This window comes from Oncorhynchus mykiss, chromosome 13, assembly GCF_013265735.2.
Source record: "Oncorhynchus mykiss isolate Arlee chromosome 13, USDA_OmykA_1.1, whole genome shotgun sequence".
Taxonomy (NCBI): domain Eukaryota; kingdom Metazoa; phylum Chordata; class Actinopteri; order Salmoniformes; family Salmonidae; genus Oncorhynchus; species Oncorhynchus mykiss.
The window spans coordinates 12,336,710-12,358,848 of record NC_048577.1 but is presented as its reverse complement, the minus strand read 5'-3'; the positions used below and the strand labels follow the sequence as shown (position 1 = coordinate 12,358,848).

The 22,139-nt window shown below is 40.4% G+C and overlaps 1 protein-coding gene across 1 annotated transcript; it reads right to left on the bottom strand.

The window, feature by feature from the left end:
• Positions 1–79: 79 nt before the first annotated feature.
• Positions 80–21,557, bottom strand: LOC110487269 (programmed cell death protein 4). The gene is made up of 11 exons (XM_036940229.1): positions 21,453–21,557; positions 20,773–21,084; positions 14,758–14,852; positions 14,474–14,587; positions 13,974–14,195; positions 3,045–3,142; positions 2,127–2,241; positions 1,604–1,711; positions 1,293–1,403; positions 941–1,080; positions 80–844 (listed from the first exon to the last, which is right to left on the bottom strand). Exons 1-11 carry the CDS (start codon positions 21,493–21,495, stop codon positions 784–786), a joined length of 1,419 nt encoding a protein of 472 aa, XP_036796124.1. The 5' UTR covers positions 21,496–21,557; the 3' UTR covers positions 80–783.
• Between the last annotated feature and the right edge of the window lie 582 nt (positions 21,558–22,139).

The following is a 22,139-nucleotide window of genomic DNA, read 5'->3' as shown; positions in this document are numbered from 1 at the left end:
GTGTTTTCTAAATCTAGTACCATGATTCAAGTCATCTTTCATCTACTCACACAAATACATTGACAATAGCAAACATTTTGTATAGCAATTTATTGAACTTTTGACAATCATGGAGCAATTAAGACTTGGTACATTTCACAACAGTGTTCCCCAAATATAAAAATAAACATTCTGGACACCATTTTGTTGTGAAATGATCGCAAACTTGTTCCCAATCTCTTAACTTTATTTTTTATTAATTGCCTTGAGTAATTAAAAAAAAAAAAAAGTCAAGCACAGCATAGACTAGTCTGGTACCCAGATCTGTTTGTGCCATCTTGCCCAAATTCCTATGATAGAAGTTGTGTAAAACAGCACAAACAGATCTTGAAACCAGGCTAGAAACAGACAGCAGCTGGTGAGGGAAGGTGTTGCTTCGAACCAACGATCTGTCCCCCCTTTTCATTAAAAAGCTTTATACACAAACCAGTTTAATTCTTGTACAAACACTTTCATCTAGAACAAGAAAGGAGTGGCAGTGAAATAAAGAGAATCTAAAAACAACATGGAATGACTCGTTGAGGTGTGGCACTTTCTGGGTTTTTAGCTTATACATGTATACTCAAACACCTTAAATGGGTGTATCGTCTAACTTTTCTTCAACTAAAGAACAGTGCGATTTTACGCATTTTTTTTTATTTTTTATGTACATTCTTTCTCCGTTAAGGAAAACAATAACTGACATGGATCATAGTAAAAAAGTAGCTTCAGTTTAGCGGAACATCTCTGGCACAAAATGGCTTCTCAGTAGCTTTCCAATTTGAAGCGACCGCCGTCCCCCTCGCTCACAAATCTCTTCCGGCCCCTGTGAAAATAGCCAAAATCAGTACATCTCCATCAATCTTAAAACATGGATGTGTGTGAGAGAGAAACAAAAATAGCAAATTAAAAAGATACTTACCGACTAGGACAAAGATCCCTCAGCTTTTCACAGATGAAGCCAGCACTGAAACTCTTGTCGACAAACTGCTCCAAGATGAAGTACGCACGAGGGACGTCGATGTTGATTTCAGCTATGTCCATGTAAACTCTTTCATATCCCTGCAAACAAGATAATTATGTAAACAGTGACTTTCAATGTAATTCCAATGAAAAAAATAAGTGTGGAACATTTTATAGATCACATCAATGGTAAACAAGATGCAGTTGATTTTAGGTAAAAAGTATTATATATCCCATTGGTTCTCAACACCAGGTGGCGCCATATGCACTGCAGTAGTATAATGTTACCACCAGGTGGCACTCAAGCTCACCCTTCTCATTTGGTCCACAGTGATGATGGAGGACACCCACAGAAACTTCAGCAGCTGCAGAACCATTTTGAACGTTTTCTCCCCTTTGGATTCCAGGACCATGACTATGGCCTATTGATAATAGGAAGACAAGATGAATAACTTTTCTTACAAATCAACTAAGGAAAATTCAGTATGTCAGTTTGATATTCTCAAGCAAAACAACCCTCCAACAGAGAGTACATTTCCAATGCACCTACAGGTAATACGTTCATACAAGATAACATGAAAACTGGGGAAAGAAAAACTAGACAACGGATGCCGTGATTTACCTCATAGACAAACTCATGGTGGAAGTGTGGCACCTCCAGTTCTCTCAGACACCTCTCTGCTTCCTTGTTGTCTCCAGACAGAAGATACTCCTTCAGCAACAGGGTCATCTGATACAAGTAGAGAAAAGGGGATATCCAAAGTCAATGTATGCCCATCGTACACCTGAGGTTCATCGATGACAACAAAAAGGCCCGCTCATAGATAGGGAATAGGAAGAACACATGAAACTAAGACATAGTTCAGCAACGGCTGAGATATTCACGTGAAGGGTGGCATGTACCTCCGAGTAGCCGTAATGGACGTGTCGATATCATGTGATCACTGGAGACATCAGTTAAACTAAAGCAGGTCTTGGTGACCTCACCCTTTCATAGTGAAAGCTCAATGAAATTTACAATCCAATAACTTAATTTGGAGAACAGCACAGACAGGATTTAAATAGCTGGCAGACAAAGGACAGAGCATAGAGAACACACCTGACAAGCAGCTCGTTCCGTCCTCTATAAAATGAGCAGGTCTCACCTCTCTGACGAGCTGGGTGACAGGTCTCTGACCCCCACCTGTTCCCCAGAGGTTGTCGATGCGCAGGCCGCCCATGCCCATCTTCAACAGCACCGCCGCCCGGTCCAAGGCCGCCCTATATGGGAAAAAACATGGCGACACGTCAGTGTGGACGCTGTCATCATTCAGTCAATCATCCATCTCTACCTCCCTCGTTCATGGAATTATCCTTCCCTTAGTCATGAATTCTGCTGCCCTGGTTTATACCCTCTCATTCCAAACTCCCATAAACCATCCCTCGGGATGTATTGGATTTCCCTCAAGTTCTGTCAATGCATTCATAGAACGAAGACATTTAATTACGTAAACTCTGCCTAACAACAAGCCACCAACTAGTCTGTAATCCATGTATGACACTCCCCCAAAAGCTTCACTCATTGGTCTCTGTGAATCCGCCCACCAAATTACAAGGCGAAACACAACATAACTCAAGGGGTTCCCAAACTTTTTGGAGCTGGGGGACCCCTTTTATGATAGCAAATTCATCAGGGACCCCTCAATATCAGAACACAACTCCAACATTAGAGAGTGTGATAAAACATGTTTTTATTACGATTGCTGCAGTGCATGCTAAGTCTCAAGACCTGGGAAATAACATTTTAAAACCCTCTGCATCGGAGAGAACATTTTGCCATTTTAAAGCTAATTTCCTGAAACTCCACACATTTTCCCACGGAGCAGGCAATTTTACAGTAGAGTTGAAAAACTGGTATGGAGTTGAAAACTGAATCTTTGATGGAGTATTGTAGATCTCTGTGAGCCTCCCAGACCTGGTTGTGCCTATAAGGGTATACTGTAAACCCCCTCAACATCTCCATGATCATACCACATAGAAATGCGAGAAGGCGTTTCGTGTTTAATAAGGACACCAACACATACCTTGCATGGACACAGTCGACTCTCCCCTTGTAGCCGTCTAAGTAGCTCTTGGAGAGGATCTGGTCTTTGACAGCCCGGGCAATGAATTGGCCGACGAGCTGAAAGACAAAAAGAAAACACTGTTAACACACACTGGTCTCGAACACTGTTCTCTCTGGTCCACCCAAAACAACAGAACAGGAAGTTCGCTCTGCCAACAAAGAAATCAAAATAAAGAGGACAGACTGAACTGTTGCCAAATAGCCCATGGGCCTGAAATATCCTGCCTGCAGAATAATGTAATCCATTTGGAAATGAAGCATCAGGAACACATGTAAGTGTAACTGCACAGCCATAAACCATTATAGTACAATACACACATTTTTATAATGAATTACTGCAAAGGCAAATAGACAACAAATCACTTACATTTAGCATCAAAGTAGGCCAATGGAGAGCCCAGAGGATGGATGGATGCATAAACACTTGTTGTTTGGGATGAGGTGACAGTGGCAGTGTTTGTTGACATGAGTCAGAGATATGAGAGCGAGCGTGACGGGGATGAGAAAAGCCAGAGAACGAGCTGGCCTTGCTGTTCTGGACAGGACAAACTGGACAAAGCCTGTTGCTAACAAGCCATTGTGTCTGTGCAGACAAGAGAGCCCCAAACTCATCTGACCAGAACCAGTCTGGAAAGAGAGGAATGAGAGAGAAAGAGACTGCACAGTCAGGGGGAAGAACAGAGAGAGGGTGGCCTTGCAGGGAAGTGAGAGAGAGAGAGAGAGAGTAGGAGGACAGACACGTGAGAGAGAAAGTGAGAGAGGGAGGGATGATAAATAACCCTTGTATCAGCCTCCTACGCTGAGCTAGCATTTTGTGCCTGGCGCTGCCGAGACAATGAGGCGAGAGATCGCATGTCTGCTCTGTGTGGACGGGGAGAACAGAAAGAAAAGAGCTGAAACTCACCATCGCTTTCTTTTTATCTACAGTAAACAGTACCACAGTGTTATTCAGTGGTGTAAAGTACCGAAGTAAAAATACTGTTAGGCACAACTTTAGTTTTGTACTTTACGTTTATTACTCCACTACATTCCTAAAGAAAATAATGTACTTTTTACTCCATACATTTTCCCAGACACCCAAAAGTACTCGTTACATTTTGAATGCTTAGCAGGACAGAAAAATGGTCCAATTCACACACTTATCAAGAGAACATCCCTGGTCAGCCCTACTGCCTCTGATCTGGAGGACTCATTAAACACAAATGCGTAATTTGTCAATTATGACTGAGTGTCCCTTGGCTATCAGTAAATATATACAGTACCAGTCAAAAGTTTCCATACATCTACTCATTCAAGGGTTTTCTATATTTTTACTATTTTCTACATTGTAGAATAATAGTGAAGACATCAAAACTATGAAATAACACATATGGAATCATGTAGTAATAAAACAAATAAGTGGTGAACAAATCAAAATATATTTTATATTTGAGATTCTGCAAAGTAGCCCCCCTTTGCCTTGACAACTTTGCACACTCGTGGCATTCTCTCAACCAGCTTCATGAGGTAGTCACATGAATACATTTCAATTAACAGGTGTGCCTTGTTAAAAGTTCATTTGTGGAATTTATTTTCTTCTTAATGCTTTTGAACCAATCAGTTGTGTTGTGACAAGCTAGGGGTGGTATACAGAAGATGGCCCTATTTGGTAAAAGACCAAGGCCATAATATGGCAAGAACAGCTCAGATAAGCAAAGAGAAAACAGTCCATTGTTACTTTAAGACATGAAGGTCAGCCAATAAGGAAAAGGTCAAGAACTTTTAACATTTCTTCAAGTGTAGTCATTGTCAATAACAATTTGTTCTTAACTGGGCTTGCCTAGTTAAATAAAATAAATAACGAAGCGCTATGATGAAACTGGCTCTCATGAGGACCGCCACAGAAAAGCACGACCCAAAGTTACCTCTGATGCAGAGGAGAAGTTGATTAGTTACCAGCCTCAGAAATTTCAGCCCAAATAAATGAAGTAACAGACAACTGTTCAGAGGAGACTGTGTGAATCAGGACTTCATGGTCGAATTGCTGAAAGGAAACCACTAAAGGACACCAATAAGAAGAGACCTTATTGGGCCAAGAAACACGAGCAATGGACATTAGACCGGTGGAAACATGTCGTTTGGTCTGATGAGTCCAAATGTGAGATTTTTGGTTCCAACCGCCGTGTCTTTGTGAGACGCAGAGTAGGTGAACGGATGATCGCCACATGTGTGGTTCCCACCGTGAAGCATGGAGGAGGAGGTGTGATGGTGCTTTGCTGGTGACGGTCTGATTTATTTAGAATTCAAGGCAAACTTAACCAGCATGGCTACCACAGCATTCTGCAGCAATACGCCATCCCACCTGGTTTGCGCTTAGTGGGACTATAATTTGTTTTTCCAACAGGACAATGACCCAAACCACCTCCAGGCTGTGTAAGGCCTATTTAACCAAGAAGGAGAGTGATGAGTGCTGCATCAGATGACCTGGCCTCCACAATCACCAAACCTCAAACCAATTGATATGGTTTGGGATGAGGTGGACTGCAGAGTGAATTAAAGCAGCAAAAAAGCACTCTGCATATGAGGGAACTCCTTCAAGACTGTTGGAAAAGCATTCCAGGTGAAGCTGGTTGAGAATTCTTCAACTGGGCTTGATTGAGCTTGCCTGGCGCAGTGGAACGGAACACACAAACCTTGTCCACCTGGCACTCTAAGGCAAATGTATTTGAAATACTGTTTGAACCCAGCTCTGTTATGCACACAGGGTACAGTACAACAACATACATCCCACACAGTAGTGACACCAACAACAAAAAGCATTGTATCTGGGACAAATCATTCCCACATCTTGTAATGAATAAACTGTCATGGTAAAAACACATTGATACAACAGCAGCTAAAATGGGGAGAAGTCTGTCCATAATAAAGCGCTGCTCTGCATTCTTAACAACACTATCAACAAGGCAGGTCCTACAGGCCCTAGTTGTCACACCTGGACTACTGTTCAGTCTTGTGGTCAGGTGCCACAAAGAGGGACAGGAAAATGACAATTGGCTCAGAACAGGGCAGCACGGCTGGCTCAGAACAGGGCAGCACGGCTGGCCCTTAAATGTACACAGAGAGCTAATATTAATAATATGCATGTCAATCTCATGGCTCAAAGTGGAAGAGATTGACTTCATCACTACTTGTTTTTGTAAGAAGTGTTGACAAGCTGAATGTACCGAGGTGTCCGTTTAAAAACTACTAGCACACAGCTCGGACAGCCATGCATACTAGAGGTCGACCGAGTAATCAGGGCCGATTTCAAGTTATAACAATCAGTAATCAGCCTTTTTGGACGCCGATTACATTGCAATTCACGAGGAAACTGCATGGAAGGCTGTCACCTGTTACTCGAGTGCACTGTCAAAAGGACCTTGTGGCTGCAAGGAGCCAAGTTAAGTTGCTAGCTAGCATTAAACTTTGCTTATAAGCAATCTTCACATAATCACTAGTTAATTTAGTAATATCATCAACCATGTGTTGACCTAACTTGTCCTGCGTTGCATATAACCAATGCGGTTCCTGTAAATGTATCATCGAATCACAGCCTACTTCAACGTCGCCAAACGGGTGATGATTTAACAAAAGTGCATTCGTGGAAAAAGCACAATTGTACCTAACCATCAATGCCTTTCTTAAAAGCAATACACAGAAGTACATTTTTTAAACCTGCATATTTAGTTAAGAAATTAGTGTTAACAGGCAATATTAACAAGGGAAATTGTGTCACTTCTCTTGCGTTCATTGCACGCAGAGTCAGGGTATATGCAACAGTTTGGGCCGCCTGGCTCGTTGCGAACTGTGAACTAATTTGCCAGCATTTTACATAATTATGACATAACATTGAAGGTTGTGCAACGCAACAGCAATATTTAGACTGGATGCCACCCGTTAGATAAAATACTGAACGGTTCCATATTTCATTGAAAGAATAAACGCTTAGTTTTCTGGATTTGACCACATTAATGACCAATGGCTCGTAGTTCTGTGTGTTTATTATAATTAAGTCTATGATTTGATAGAGCAGTCTGACTGAGCAGTGGTAGGCAGCAGCAGGCTCGTAAGCATTCATTCATTCAGCACTTTACTGCGTTTGCCAGCAGCTCTTTGCAATGCTTGATGCACAGCGCTGTTTATGACTTCAAGCCTATCAACTCCTGAGATTAGGCTGGCAATACTAAAGTGCCTATTAGAACATCCAATAGTCAAAGGTATATAAAATACAAATGGTATAGAGAGAAATAGTCCTATAATTCCTATAAATAACTACAACCTAAGACTTCTTAACTGGGAATATTGAACCTCCAGATGTCATATGTTCTCATGTTCTGAGCAAGGAACTTAAACGGTCGCTTTTTTACATGGCACATTTTGCACTTTTACTTTCTACTCCAACACCTTTTGCATTATTTAAACACGTTTTATTATTTATTTGAGACTAAATAGATTTTATTTATGTATTAAGTTATAATAAAAAGTGTTCATTGTTCATTCAGGATTGTTGTAAATATTATTACAAATGAGAAAAAAAATTGTTGGCTGATTAACTGGTATGGGATTTGTTTTGGTCCTCCAATAAATCGGTCGACCTCTAATGCATACCCCACAAGACATTTTACACTGCTGCTACTCTGTTATTGTCTATGCAGTCACTTTAATAACTACCTACATGTACATAATACCTCGACTAACCGGTACCCCCTGTATATAGCCTCGCTATTGTTATTTTACTACCGTTCAATTTGTTACTTTTATTGGCTTACTGGTGCTCTTTCATGCCGTCCCTAGGAGGGGTGCTTCACTTGAGTGGGTTGAGTCACTGACGTGATCTTCCTGTCTGGGTTGGCGCCCCCCTTGGGTTGTGCCGTGGCAAAGATCTTTGTGGGCTATACTCGGGCTTGTCTCAGGATGGTAAGTTGGTGGTTGAAGATATCCCTCTAGTGGTGTGGGGGCTGTGCTTTGGCAAAGTGGGTGGGGTTATATCCTGCCTGTTTGGACCTGTCCGTGGGTATCATCGGACGGGGCCACAGTGTCTCCCGACCCCTCCTGTCTCAGCCTCCAGTATTTATGCTGCAGTAGTTTGTGTCAGGGGGCTAGGGTCAGTTTGTTATATCTGGAGTACTTCTCCTGTCTTATCCGGTGTTCTGTGTGAATTTAAGTATGCTCTCTTTCTCTCGGAGGACCTGAGCCCTAGAACCATGCCTCAGGACTACCTGGCATAATGACTCCTTGCTGTCCCCAGTCCACCTGGCCGTGATTTATGAACATCTTGGCCATGTTCTGTTATAATCTCCACCCGGCACAGCCAGAAGAGGACTGGCCACCCATCATAGCCTGGTTCCTCTCTAGGTTTCTTCCTAGGTTCTGGCCTTTCTAGGGAGTTTTTCCTAGCCACCGTGCTTCTACACCTGCATTGCTTGCTGTTTGGGGTTTTAGGCTGGGTTTCTGTACAGCACTTTGAGATATCAGCTGATGTAAGAAGGGCTTCATAAATACATTTGATTTGATTTTGATTTGATCTCTATTCCACATCAGGTAACTGACCTAAGCAGTAGAATCAGACACAAAAAAAACAGGTAAAAATACACCTTTTGGAACAGCGATGACTGTGAAGAGACAAAGGTACAGACCAACGCATATTGTTGTATGGTGGTATTATACATGTTGTATTGTAGTGGTGTAATATTGTTGTATGATGGTATTATACATGTTGTATTGTAGTGGTGTAATATTGTGGTATTATACATGTTGTATTGTAGTGGTGTAATAATGTTGTATGGTGGTATTATACATGTTGTATTGTAGTGGTGTAATATTGTGGTATTATACATGTTGTATTGTAGTGGTGTAATATTGTTGTATAGTGGTATTATACATGTTGTATTGTAGTGGTGTAATATTGTTGTATTATACATGTTGTATTGTAGTGGTGTAATATTGTTGTATTATACATGTTGTATTGTAGATGTGTAGTGATGTAATATTGTTGTATGGTGGTATTATACATGTTGTATTGTAGTGGTGTAGTGGTGTAATATTGTTGTATGGTGGTATTATACATGTTGTATTGTAGTGGTGTAGTGGTGTAATATTGTTGTATTATACATGTTGTATTGTAGTGGTGTAATATTGTTGTATGGTGGTATTATACATGTTGTATTGTAGTGGTGTAATATTGTTGTATGGTGGTATTATACATGTTGTATTGTAGTGGTGTAATATTGTTGTATTATACATGTTGTATTGTAGATGTGTAGTGGTGTAATATTGTTGTATGGTGGTATTATACATGTTGTATTGTAGTGGTGTAATATTGTGGTATTATACATGTTGTATTGTAGTGGTGTAATATTGTTGTATTATACATGTTGTATTGTAGATGTGTAGTGGTGTAATATTGTTGTATGATGGTATTATACATGTTGTATTGTAGATGTGTAGTGGTGTAATATTGTTGTATGATGGTATTATACATGTTGTATTGTAGTGGTGTAATATTGTTGTATTATACATGTTGTATTGTAGATGTGTAGTGGTGTAATATTGTTGTATGGTGGTATTATACATGTTGTATTGTAGTGGTGTAATATTGTGGTATTATACATGTTGTATTGTAGTGGTGTAATATTGTTGTATTGTGGTATTATACATGTTGTATTGTAGTGGTGTAATATTGTTGTATTATACATGTTGTATTGTAGATGTGTAGTGGTGTAATATTGTTGTATGATGGTATTATACATGTTGTATTGTAGATGTGTAGTGGTGTAATATTGTTGTATGATGGTATTATACATGTTGTATTGTAGTGGTGTAATATTGTTGTATGATGGTATTATACATGTTGTATTGTAGATGTGTAGTGGTGTAATATTGTTGTATGGTGGTATTATACATGTTGTATTGTAGTGGTGTAATATTGTTGTATTATACATGTTGTATTGTAGATGTGTAGATGTGTAATATTGTTGTATGATGGTATTATACATGTTGTATTGTAGTGGTGTAATATTGTTGTATGGTGGTATTATACATGTTGTATTGTAGTGGTGTAATATTGTTGTATGATGGTATTATACATGTTGTATTGTAGATGTGTAGTGGTGTAATATTGTTGTATGGTGGTATTATACATGTTGTATTGTAGTGGTGTAATATTGTTGTATGGTGGTATTATACATGTTGTATTGTAGTGGTGTAATATTGTTGTATTATACATGTTGTATTGTAGTGGTGTAATATTGTTGTATGGTGGTATTATACATGTTGTATTGTAGATGTGTAGTGGTGTAATATTGTTGTATTATACATGTTGTATTGTAGTGGCGTAATATTGTTGTATTATACATGTTGTATTGTAGATGTGTAGTGGTGTAATATTGTTGTATGGTGGTATCATACATGTTGTATTGTAGATGTGTAGTGTGTAATATTGTTGTATGGTGGTATTATACATGTTGTATTGTAGTGGTGTAATATTGTTGTATGGTGGTATTATACATGTTGTATTGTAGTGGTGTAATATTGTTGTATGGTGGTATTATACATGTTGTATTGTAGTGGTGTAATATTGTTGTATGATGGTATTATACATGTTGTATTGTAGATGTGTAGTGGTGTAATATTGTTGTATGGTGGTATTATACATGTTGTATTGTAGTGGTGTAATATTGTTGTATGGTGGTATTATACATGTTGTATTGTAGTGGTGTAATATTGTTGTATTATACATGTTGTATTGTAGTGGTGTAATATTGTGGTATTATACATGTTGTATTGTAGATGTGTAGTGGTGTAATATTGTTGTATGGTGGTATTATACATGTTGTATTGTAGTGGTGTAATAATGTTGTATGGTGGTATTATACATGTTGTATTGTAGTGGTGTAATATTGTTGTATGGTGGTATTATACATGTTGTATTGTAGTGGTGTAATATTGTTGTATTATACATGTTGTATTGAAGTGGTGTAATATTGTTGTATGGTGGTATTATACATGTTGTATTGTAGATGTGTAGTGGTGTAATATTGTTGTATTATACATGTTGTATTGTAGTGGTGTAATATTGTTGTATGGTGGTATTATACATGTTGTATTGTAGTGGTGTAATATTGTTGTATTATACATGTTGTATTGTAGTGGTGTAATATTGTTGTCTGGTGGTATTATACATGTTGTATTGTAGTGGTGTAATATTGTTGTATGGTGGTATTATACATGTTGTATTGTAGATGTGTAGTGGTGTAATATTGTTGTCTGGTGGTATTATACATGTTGTATTGTAGTGGTGTAATATTGTTGTATGGTGGTATTATACATGTTGTATTGTAGATGTGTAGTGGTGTAATATTGTTGTCTGGTGGTATTATACATGTTGTATTGTAGTGGTGTAATATTGTTGTATTATACATGTTGTATTGTAGTGGTGTAATATTGTTGTCTGGTGGTATTATACATGTTGTATTGTAGTGGTGTAATATTGTTGTATGGTGGTATTATACATGTTGTATTGTAGATGTGTAGTGGTGTAATATTGTTGTCTGGTGGTATTATACATGTTGTATTGTAGTGGTGTAATATTGTTGTATTATACATGTTGTATTGTAGTGGTGTAATATTGTTGTATGATGGTATTATACATGTTGTATTGTAGATGTGTAGTGGTGTAATATTGTTGTATGGTGGTATTATACATGTTGTATTGTAGATGTGTAGTGGTGTAATATTGTTGTATGGTGGTATTATACATGTTGTATTGTAGTGGTGTAATATTGTTGTATGGTGGTATTATACATGTTGTATTGTAGATGTGTAGTGGTGTAATATTGTTGTATGGTGGTATTATACATGTTGTATTGTAGTGGTGTAATATTGTTGTATGGTGGTATTATACATGTTGTATTGTAGATGTGTAGTGGTGTAATATTGTTGTATGGTGGTATTATACATGCTGTATTGTAGTGGTGTAATATTGTTGTATGGTGGTATTATACATGTTGTATTGTAGTGGTGTAATATTGTTGTATGGTGGTATTATACATGTTGTATTGTAGATGTGTAGTGGTGTAATATTGTTGTATTATACATGTTGTATTGTAGTGGTGTAATATTGTTGTATGGTGGTATTATACATGTTGTATTGTAGATGTGTAGTGGTGTAATATTGTTGTATGGTGGTATTATACATGCTGTATTGTAGTGGTGTAATATTGTTGTATGGTGGTATTATACATGTTGTATTGTAGTGGTGTAATATTGTTGTATGGTGGTATTATACATGTTGTATTGTAGATGTGTAGTGGTGTAATATTGTTGTATTATACATGTTGTATTGTAGTGGTGTAATATTGTTGTATGTTGGTATTATACATGTTGTATTGTAGTGGTGTAATATTGTTGTATGGTGGTATTATACATGTTGTATTGTAGTGGTGTAATATTGTTGTATTATACATGTTGTATTGTAGTGGTGTAATATTGTTGTATGGTGGTATTATACATGTTGTATTGTAGTGGTGTAATATTGTTGTATGGTGGTATTATACATGTTGTATTGTAGATGTGTAGTGGTGTAATATTGTTGTATTATACATGTTGTATTGTAGTGGTGTAATATTGTTGTATGTTGGTATTATACATGTTGTATTGTAGTGGTGTAATATTGTTGTATGGTGGTATTATACATGTTGTATTGTAGTGGTGTAATATTGTTGTATTATACATGTTGTATTGTAGTGGTGTAATATTGTTGTATTATACATGTTGTATTGTAGATGTGTAGTGATGTAATATTGTTGTATTATACATGTTGTATTGTAGATGTGTAGTGGTGTAATATTGTTGTATGGTGGTATTATACATGTTGTATTGTAGTGGTGTAATATTGTTGTATGGTGGTATTATACATGTTGTATTGTAGATGTGTAGTGGTGTAATATTGTTGTATGATGGTATTATACATGTTGTATTGTAGTGGTGTAATATTGTTGTATTATACATGTTGTATTGTAGATGTGTAGTGGTGTAATATTGTTGTATGGTGGTATTATACATGTTGTATTGTAGATGTGTAGTGGTGTAATATTGTTGTATTATACATGTTGTATTGTAGTGGTGTAATATTGTTGTATGGTGGTATTATACATGTTGTATTGTAGATGTGTAGTGGTGTAATATTGTTGTATGGTGGTATTATACATGTTGTATTGTAGTGGTGTAATATTGTTGTATGGTGGTATTATACATGTTGTATTGTAGTGGTGTAATATTGTTGTATGGTGGTATTATACATGTTGTATTGTAGATGTGTAGTGGTGTAATATTGTTGTATTATACATGTTGTATTGTAGTGGTGTAATATTGTTGTATTATACATGTTGTATTGTAGATGTGTAGTGGTTTAATAATGTTGTATGATGTATTGTATTATATGTGATGTAAGTGCCTTAATGTGTTTGGACCCCAGGAAGAGTAGCTGCTGCCTTGGCAACAGCTAATGGGGATCCCTAATAAATACCATGTTTGAACAGTACGTCTGTTGACTTTACAGTAGATTGGAACGGTCAGATGGCTATTGTAACTGTAAAACTCTTATTTTATGACCCGCATATAGAATTTCCAAACAGAACACATGCGTTCTGTTCTGAGATAGACTGGTCCAGTTTGCATGCAGAACAGAACACAGAAGCACAGCACAAGCATAAAAGACACCACATATATACACTGCAGTGCGCCTGCTAAGTCACTCAAACATTCACAAGGGCACACGGTCCAACACATTGGCCTCCACGGTCAATTAGAGATTTTCACAGATACACCCAAACACTTCTATTCTTAGACGGCGCGATATCACACACACTACCTGAGTGGCTCCAGGTGTGTCCAACACCAGGTCAGGCAGCTCCCTTAGTAACTTGTCAAAGGAGCTCTCCACGTCGCTACGGCTCAGCACGCGGCCACACAGGTCCGTCAACAGCCTGGACGTCAGCTCTCTGTGGCTGGCCTTTGCCTCCAGGGCCAGGCTCACAGCCAGCATGGGCACCCCGCTAGACATGGAGCCCAGGTTGAGTTCACCCAGGAGCTCCTACGGAGGGGAGAGAGGGGGATGGGTTATGGTCAGATGTAATAAAGAGTCGGTCATGGAGAGAGAGAGAGAGAGAGAGAGAGAGAGAGAGGGAGGGAGAGAGAGAGAGAGGGTATTGGCCAAGAAGAGGGAGTGGGGTCAAATCAGAGAACATAGCTACATCCTTCAGAATGAACTCTGTCTACTGTCAGATAAAAAGGCAGAAGCAGGTCCACCAGTGTTTAGGACATTAAAAGCACTAGTTCGCCCTACAGAGAACTCTGTTGAAATTAACCTACCGCTACTTCATTGGTGTCGCCGTGTTCAAAGTACTCCTGCACGATGGGAGTGAGCGTCTTCTCAAAGGCCCCCTCCTCCAGTGGAGGAACCACCGTCTCATACACACAGTTCTCCTGTAGACACCAGAAAGCAGAGCAATGAAGCCGATCAAGACTGGATACCAAAACAACTTGTATGGTTTACTTAAGGCCCCGAGTTCTCATGAGCAGGTAAAACTCAGGTACAATATGGTTAGGACCCTAACTCAGACGGTCATAGGTCCAATATAAAAATGGTCCAATACCTGAGCTTCGTCATAGTTGGGGTCTTTGACGTCGACCTCCTCCAGGTCGTACACTTCTCCAGGTGGGCCCCACACCCCTTTGCCCCCCGCCCCACCTGACAAAGAACAAGGACAATGCCTGTGATGTTTTCAAAACAGAAACAGTTTCATGGTGCAAAATAATCTGTACGTAGCAAAACGTTAAAAAATATTATAATCTGGCAGTGCGATTTAAAAGATGCAATATGCAGAAATCGCGCCGCCATTTCCTGGTTGCTAAAATAGTTTGCGACAAAACAAGTATAGTGTAGAGAATCATTGTACCATCTAAACCACTGAAGTCTTTTCCATAGCCCAAAACTTAACAGGAAGCATAGAAATAGCCACATATACTGAACAGAAATATAAAAAGCAACATGCAAAGTGTTGGTCCCATGTTTTCCATACGCACAAAAAGCGTATTCTCTCAAATTGGGCACAAATTTGCTTATATCCCTGTGAGGTGAGCATTTCTCCTTTGTCAATATAATCCATCCACCTGACAGTTGTGGCATAACAATAAACTGATTAAGCAGCATGACCATTACACAGACTGGGGACAATAAAAATCCACTCTAAAATGTGCAGTTGTCACACAGAATGCTACAGACGTCTCAGGTTGAGGGAGCGTGCAATTGGGAAGCTGACTGCCAAAATGTCCACCAGATCTCTTGCCAGAGAATTAAATGTTCATTTCTCTACCATAAACCACCTCCAATGTCATTTTAGAGAATTTGTCAGTACGCCCAACAGGCCTCACAACCGCTGACCACGTGTAACCACACCAGCCCAGGAGCTCCACATACAGCTTCTTCACCTAAAGGATCATCTGAGACCAGCCACCCAGACAGCTGATGAAACTGAGTAGTATTTGTCTGTAATAAAGTTTTTTTTTGTGGGGAAAACACATTCTGATTCACTGGGAAGCCAGTGGGCCTATGCCCTCCCATGTCTGTACCCCTGCCCAGCCAGTGGGCCTATGCCCTCCCAGGCCCTCCCATGTCTGTACCCCTGCCCAGCCAGTGGGCCTATGCCCTCCCAGGCCCTCCCATGTCTGCACCCCTGCCCAGCCAGTGGGCCTATGCCCTCCCAGGCCCTCCCATGTCTGTACCCCTGCCCAGCCAGTGGGCCTATGCCCTCCCAGGCCCTCCCATGTCTGTACCCCTGCCCAGCCAGTGGGCCTATGCCCTCCCATGTCTGCACCCCTGCCCAGCCAGTGGGCCTATGCCCTCCCATGTCTGCACCCCTGCCCAGCCAGTGGGCCTATGCCCTCCCATGTCTGTACCCCTGCCCAGCCAGTGGGCCTATGCCCTCCCAGGCCCTCCCATGTCTGTACCCCTGCCCAGCCAGTGGGCCTATGCCCTCCCAGGCCCTCCCATGTCTGTACCCCTGCCCAGCCAGTGGGCCTATGCCCTCCCATGTCTGTACCCCTGCCCAGCCAGTGGGCCTATGCCCTCCCAGGCCCTCCCATGTCTGCACCCCTGCCCAGCCAGTGGGCCTATGCCCTCCCATGTCTGCACCCCTGCCCAGCCAGTGGGCCTATGCCCTCCCAGGCCCTCCCATGTCTGCACCCCTGCCCAGCCAGTGGGCTTATGCCCTCCCATGTCTGCACCCCTGCCCAGCCAGTGGGCCTATGCCCTCCCAGGCCCACCCATGTCTGTACCCCTGCCCAGCCAGTGGGCCTATGCCCTCCCAGGCCCACCCATGTCTGTACCCTTGCCCAGCCAGTGGGCCTATGCCCTCCCATGTCTGCACCCCTGCCCAGTCATGTAAAATCCATAGATTAGGGCCTAATGATTTATTTCAATTGACTGATGTCCTTATATGAACTGTAACTCCGTAAAATCATTGTTTATATATTTGTTCAGTATAAAAATAGCCACAGAATGCTCCTTTAATCAGCAATGTGTGTTATAAAAAGGGGCTACTGTTGACGCATTGCTCAGATTAAGGTGAAGTCATCCCTAGACATTGGTTTTAGGGTCAGTTTCGCATTTCCCCCTCTTAGGGTTAAGGTTAGGATTTAGGGAAGGCAAGCTGATCCTAGATCTGAATCACCCCAGAGCTTTCAAAAACATACTACTATCCAGTAGCCGATATGTGGTCACCTGCAGCGGGTTGACATTACAATGCAGCCCACACAAACACTGTGCTGACAAAGGAAAGAAGATCAACAGTACAATATACAGCATGGCACACACACAGCAGCGTTCTGTGCTTGAGACAGGATGTCTCCAATACAACTGAAGTGAAACACTGAAAACCCCCTTCTCCAGAAAGACAGAGAACATACGTCACAAAATACCACAGGCAGACAGAGACGCTACTGATTGAGGAAGCCAATATGAAACATTACAAACAGGAACTGGCCTAACTATACAGGGGTACAGATAAGGGGAGCACAACAATACCCCCTTCCTCGATATGACACTTCCTATATAGTGTGTGTTGTCAGAAAGGATAGCACTTTAAAGGCTCAACTGGTGACAGACCACACATTTAAAAAAAGGGGTCATTCCTCATTAGTAAGTAAGTGTTACACAAAGCCACATCTGTTGGTGGCTCTGTAGAAACAGATTGCCAGTCTATTTAAGAAGAGAGCCATTTCCAAAGCAGCTCAGCTTGTCTAGGCCTACATGTTTTAAACCCCCCACCCTCCTATAAGTCCCACCCAGCGTGTGTGTGTGTGTGTTACATTCCGCCTGTATATAGCTTTGCCCCTTTAGAATGTTGTCTGTGCCATGGCTGATTCCGGAACATGTACCTATTACCCTTGTTGCCCTGAGAGATTCCACCCATAGAATAGTTTTGGTTACGCTTCCAAAACCTTACACCACTAACTTTTACAGGAGCCCCTAAACCACAGCGGGACCTAGACTGTGTTCCAAACGGAACCCTATTCCCTTTACTATAGTGAATAGGTTGCCATTTGGGACAGAAGCCCAGGCATTTACATTGACATCATGGCACCGTTCTTTGGTTACATAACTCAAATACGTCTGTGCCAAGACAATAAGGCTCCTTCCTATCAGAAAATAACTGTGCTTCTGAACTAACTGTACTGTGCTTCTGCAAGATGTTATTTTGGCAATGGGGACTGACAAAGGCCAAGAAAGATACTGCAGTTTCATTTAATCAGATAAGAACTGAACCAACCAGTTCAAAAGGTGTCTCAGAGCATGAGTACTGATCTGGGATCAGATTCCCACCTTTCCACATAATCATATCCATTAAGATCTAAAAAGGCTACACTGATCTTTATCAGCACTCTTACTCTGAAAGTCACTGTCAATATGCGACCAGAGGACGGACAGCTGGCGGTATGGCAAGCTGCTCTGACTACAGCCCAAATGACACCCTATTCCCTATGTAGTGCACTACTTTTGACCGGGCCCATAGGGATCTGGCTAAAAATAGGGTACCATTTGGGACACACACTTTGACTCTGCTGAGAAGCAGCTTCCTCTCCAGTAGTACATACATGACAATTCAGCAGTTATGTATAAGGTGATTACAAAGTAGTAAATAGCTTATCACACTGAAGATTAATATGCATGCAACTATAAGATTTAAAAGGAGTCAATCATGTCATTGGTAAACAAGCCAAGCTAGTTGGAGATGTTGGCCACAATGGGAAGGGGATGTCATCTACAACAAACCGCCATGCTCTTGTCATCTAGGTTACTTTATTGTTATTGCCTAGTTTGCATGTCCTTGGACAAATGCTCAATCTTGTTTCAGTTATCCAGATCTGTTAGACAAAGAGCCATTGGTTAGATATCATAATGGGCTGAATTATGGAGCCTCTAATAGTGATATGATTTAAATATCTTATCTTTTCTTTATTTTTGACTCCAGAAAGGATCTTACATCACCCACAAATCATCTACAAAGTCAGTCACCTTCAAGGTCATAGGTCATAGGTCTAGTGGAAACTTCTATCAGTAAAAAAAAAATATTCAGTGGATGGACGCCAAAAGGAGATAAGAGTTGTGTTAATATAAGTGAGTGTGATCGGATCAGCCTCACCTGGCCATTTTTTTTTTAAACACGCTAATCGGTTTACTACTGGGCTGGCAGTTGGAGAGGCAGGGACAGAGAGAGATCTCTTGGGGACTAGATCATGAGTAGCCTTGATTCCAGCCAACAAGAATATGGTGTGATCTCTGGTCACGCAAGACTAGGACACACGACATTGTAACTCTGTAGGCAATGATGGGTTATTCCTTGAAGCATATTTTCACTCAAAACACTAACAGACTAACTTGTTGCTTATCAAGTAATGCAGCAACAGTATTAAACCTGTTCGGTATTACATTATCCTATAAATGTTAACGTCCCATTACTGGTCTTTGGTAGGCTTCAAAGGCCTTACCTTCCCTAGCCGTGACATCACGTTATCACAAGTAGGCCTGTTAACAACACTTCATTACATAACCACATAGTCACTCCCCCATTCCTTTCTCTGACAGTCCTCTTCCCTTCCATTTAACATTATATATGTTTCTAACATCGACATAACTCCCCATTCCTTTCTCTGACAGTCCTCTTCCCTTCCATTTAACATTATATGTTTCTAACATCGACATAACTCCCCATTCCTTTCTCTGACAGTCCTCTTCCCTTCCATTTAACATTATATATATGTTTCTAACATCAACATAACTCCCCATTCCTTTCTCTGACAGTCCTCTTCCCTTCCATTTAACATTATATATATGTTTCTAACATCGACATAACTCCCCATTCCTTTCTCTGACAGTCCTCTTCCCTTCCATTTAACATTATATATGTTTCTAACATCAACATAACTCCCCATTCCTTTCTCTGACAGTCCTCTTCCCTTCCATTTAACATTATATATGTTTCTAACATCGACATAACTCCCCATTCCTTTCTCTGACACTCCTCTTCCCTTCCATTTAACATTATATATGTTTCTCTGACAGTCCTCTTCCCTTCCATTTAACAATATATATGTTTCTAACATCAACATAACTCCCCATACCTTTCTCTGACAGTCCTCTTCCCTTCCATTTAACATTATATATGTTTCTAACATCGACATAACTCCCCATTCCTTTCTCTGACAGTCCTCTTCCCTTCCATTTAACATTATATAGGTTTCTAACATCGACATAACTCCCCATACCTTTCTCTGACAGTCCTCTTCCCTTCCATTTAACATTATATATGTTTCTAACATCGACATAACTCCCCATTCCTTTCTCTGACAGTCCTCTTCCCTTCCATTTAACATTATATATATATATGTTTCTAACATCGACATAACTCCCCATACCTTTCTCTGACACTCCTCTTCCCTTCCATTTAACATTATATATGTTTCTCTGACAGTCCTCTTCCCTTCCATTTAACATTATATAGGTTTCTAACATCGACACAACTCCCCATACCTTTCTCTGACAGTCCTCTTCCCTTCCATTTAACATTATATATGTTTCTAACAGACATAACTCCCCATTCCTTTCTCTGACAGTCCTCTTCCCTTCCATTTAACATTATATGTTTCTCTGACAGTCCTCTTCCCTTCCATTTAACATTATATATGTTTCTAACATCGACATAACTCCCCATTCCTTTCTCTGACAGTCCTCTTCCCTTCCATTTAACATTATATATGTTTCTAACAGACATAACTCCCCATTCCTTTCTCTGACAGTCCTCTTCCCTTCCATTTAACATTATATATGTTTCTCTGACAGTCCTCTTCCCTTCCATTTAACATTATATATGTTTCTAACATCGACATAACTCCCCATTCCTTTCTCTGACAGTCCTCTTCCCTTCCATTTAACATTATATATGTTTCTAACAGACATAACTCCCCATACCTTTCTCTGACAGTCCTCTTCCCTTCCATTTAACATTATATATGTTTCTAACAGACATAACTCCCCATACCTTTCTCTGACAGTCCTCTTCCCTTCCATTTAACATTATATATGTTTCTAACATCGACATAACTCCCCATACCTTTCTTTGGAAGTCCTCTTCCCTTCCCTGCCCGAGACTTCCTGTCCAGCAGTTTGCTCTTGGGGCTGGTGGGGGGTACGGTGCCATTAGTACCCCGGGAGGGGTCCCCGTTCTCGCTAAACGAGTCCCCTCTCCCAGAGTCTCTAGAAGAAGTCTTCCTCAGCCTCCTCTTTGCTTTGGCTTTGAGACGGGCCTCGTGGATACTGTTAGGTGCTGAAATCCAGTTGCCATTTATTTCATTCTTGATGTTTTTGGTGATAATGCCGTTCTCCTCTTCGCCCGATAGGAAAGAGTCACTCAGATCATCTGCGTCTGTTGGCAGGGGGTGAAAGAGGTGGTGGAAGACAAGGTAAGAAGGCAGTTTGACTGATTTACCAGAACAAACTCTATTTGCAGATGTTATATTTCATGACAGAGGTTATGGGTAACAACTATAAGGTCATTTGATGTTCACAATGCACTAATTGTCTTATAAACATAGTTTTAAAGTGATAGTGTGTGTATTTAATATAATGCATTATGTTATTCTTGGCTATATAAAATGTAAGGCCAGCAGAATACACATCATGATCAGTGGTTACAGAAACCGCTGCAGTCACTGCAAGTTAGAGTCACCAGTAATCACTGAGCTACTTCCGCATCAAAAGTCCAAACAGACTAGACTGGTAAAGATAACTTACCAAGGGGGTTAGCGTTCAGCCATGCCTCGCAGTCAGTTGCCATTGTTTTAAAAAGTGGATTTGGAGCAGCGGAAATGCGTGCGAATAAAAAATATATGCAGACACCTAAAATGATAAAATAACGTTTCAATTCATTTTGATGTGCATTAATTTCATTGGCACGTCAACATGTCCAGACAAGCCCCCCACCCCACCCATGACCTAATTCATGCATTGATAATCTCCAGACTAAATACAAATCGGTCTACAAAATGTTTTTGGAAAGCAGCACAGCAAATCACTTGTCAGTTAATCGCAAACTCCTGCTGCGACGACGCACCAATACGCAGACAAAACAATGACCGCATCGTTGTGCAGAAATCAATGACGAGATATTACACGGTAAAAATGGTAAGCATTGAAACAACAAGACTTAAATGCAGCTTAAAGTTGATGCACTCTATATATAATTTATATTTCAGGGATAATTTGTATATTGTCATTAGCTTTGCAGTTATTACAAAGTTGAAGGCTGCCTCGGTTGTTGTCACTTGGCAGCCCAAGTCCCAAGCGACGGGAAAATGCACGACAACAACAAAGCCAGCTATATTGCAGTAGGTAAAATCATTTATCGTCGACTTAAAAGAGCTGCTCCATAATGTCATACATTAGCTGTCTACCTTTTGCGTATCCAAAGAAAAATCACTG

Excerpts from the sequence above, each read along its gene's own strand:
- LOC110487269 (XM_036940229.1), bottom strand. The coding sequence starts at position 21,495 with ATGGCAACTGACTGCGAGGCATGGCTGAACGCTAACCCCCTTG. Across the intron at positions 1,404-1,603 it reads ACCATGAGTTTGTCTATGAG|GCCATAGTCATGGTCCTGGA; the intron begins GTAAATCACGGC and ends TATTATCAATAG. Across the intron at positions 845-940 it reads AGGGATCTTTGTCCTAGTCG|GGGCCGGAAGAGATTTGTGA; the intron begins GTAAGTATCTTT and ends CTATTTTCACAG.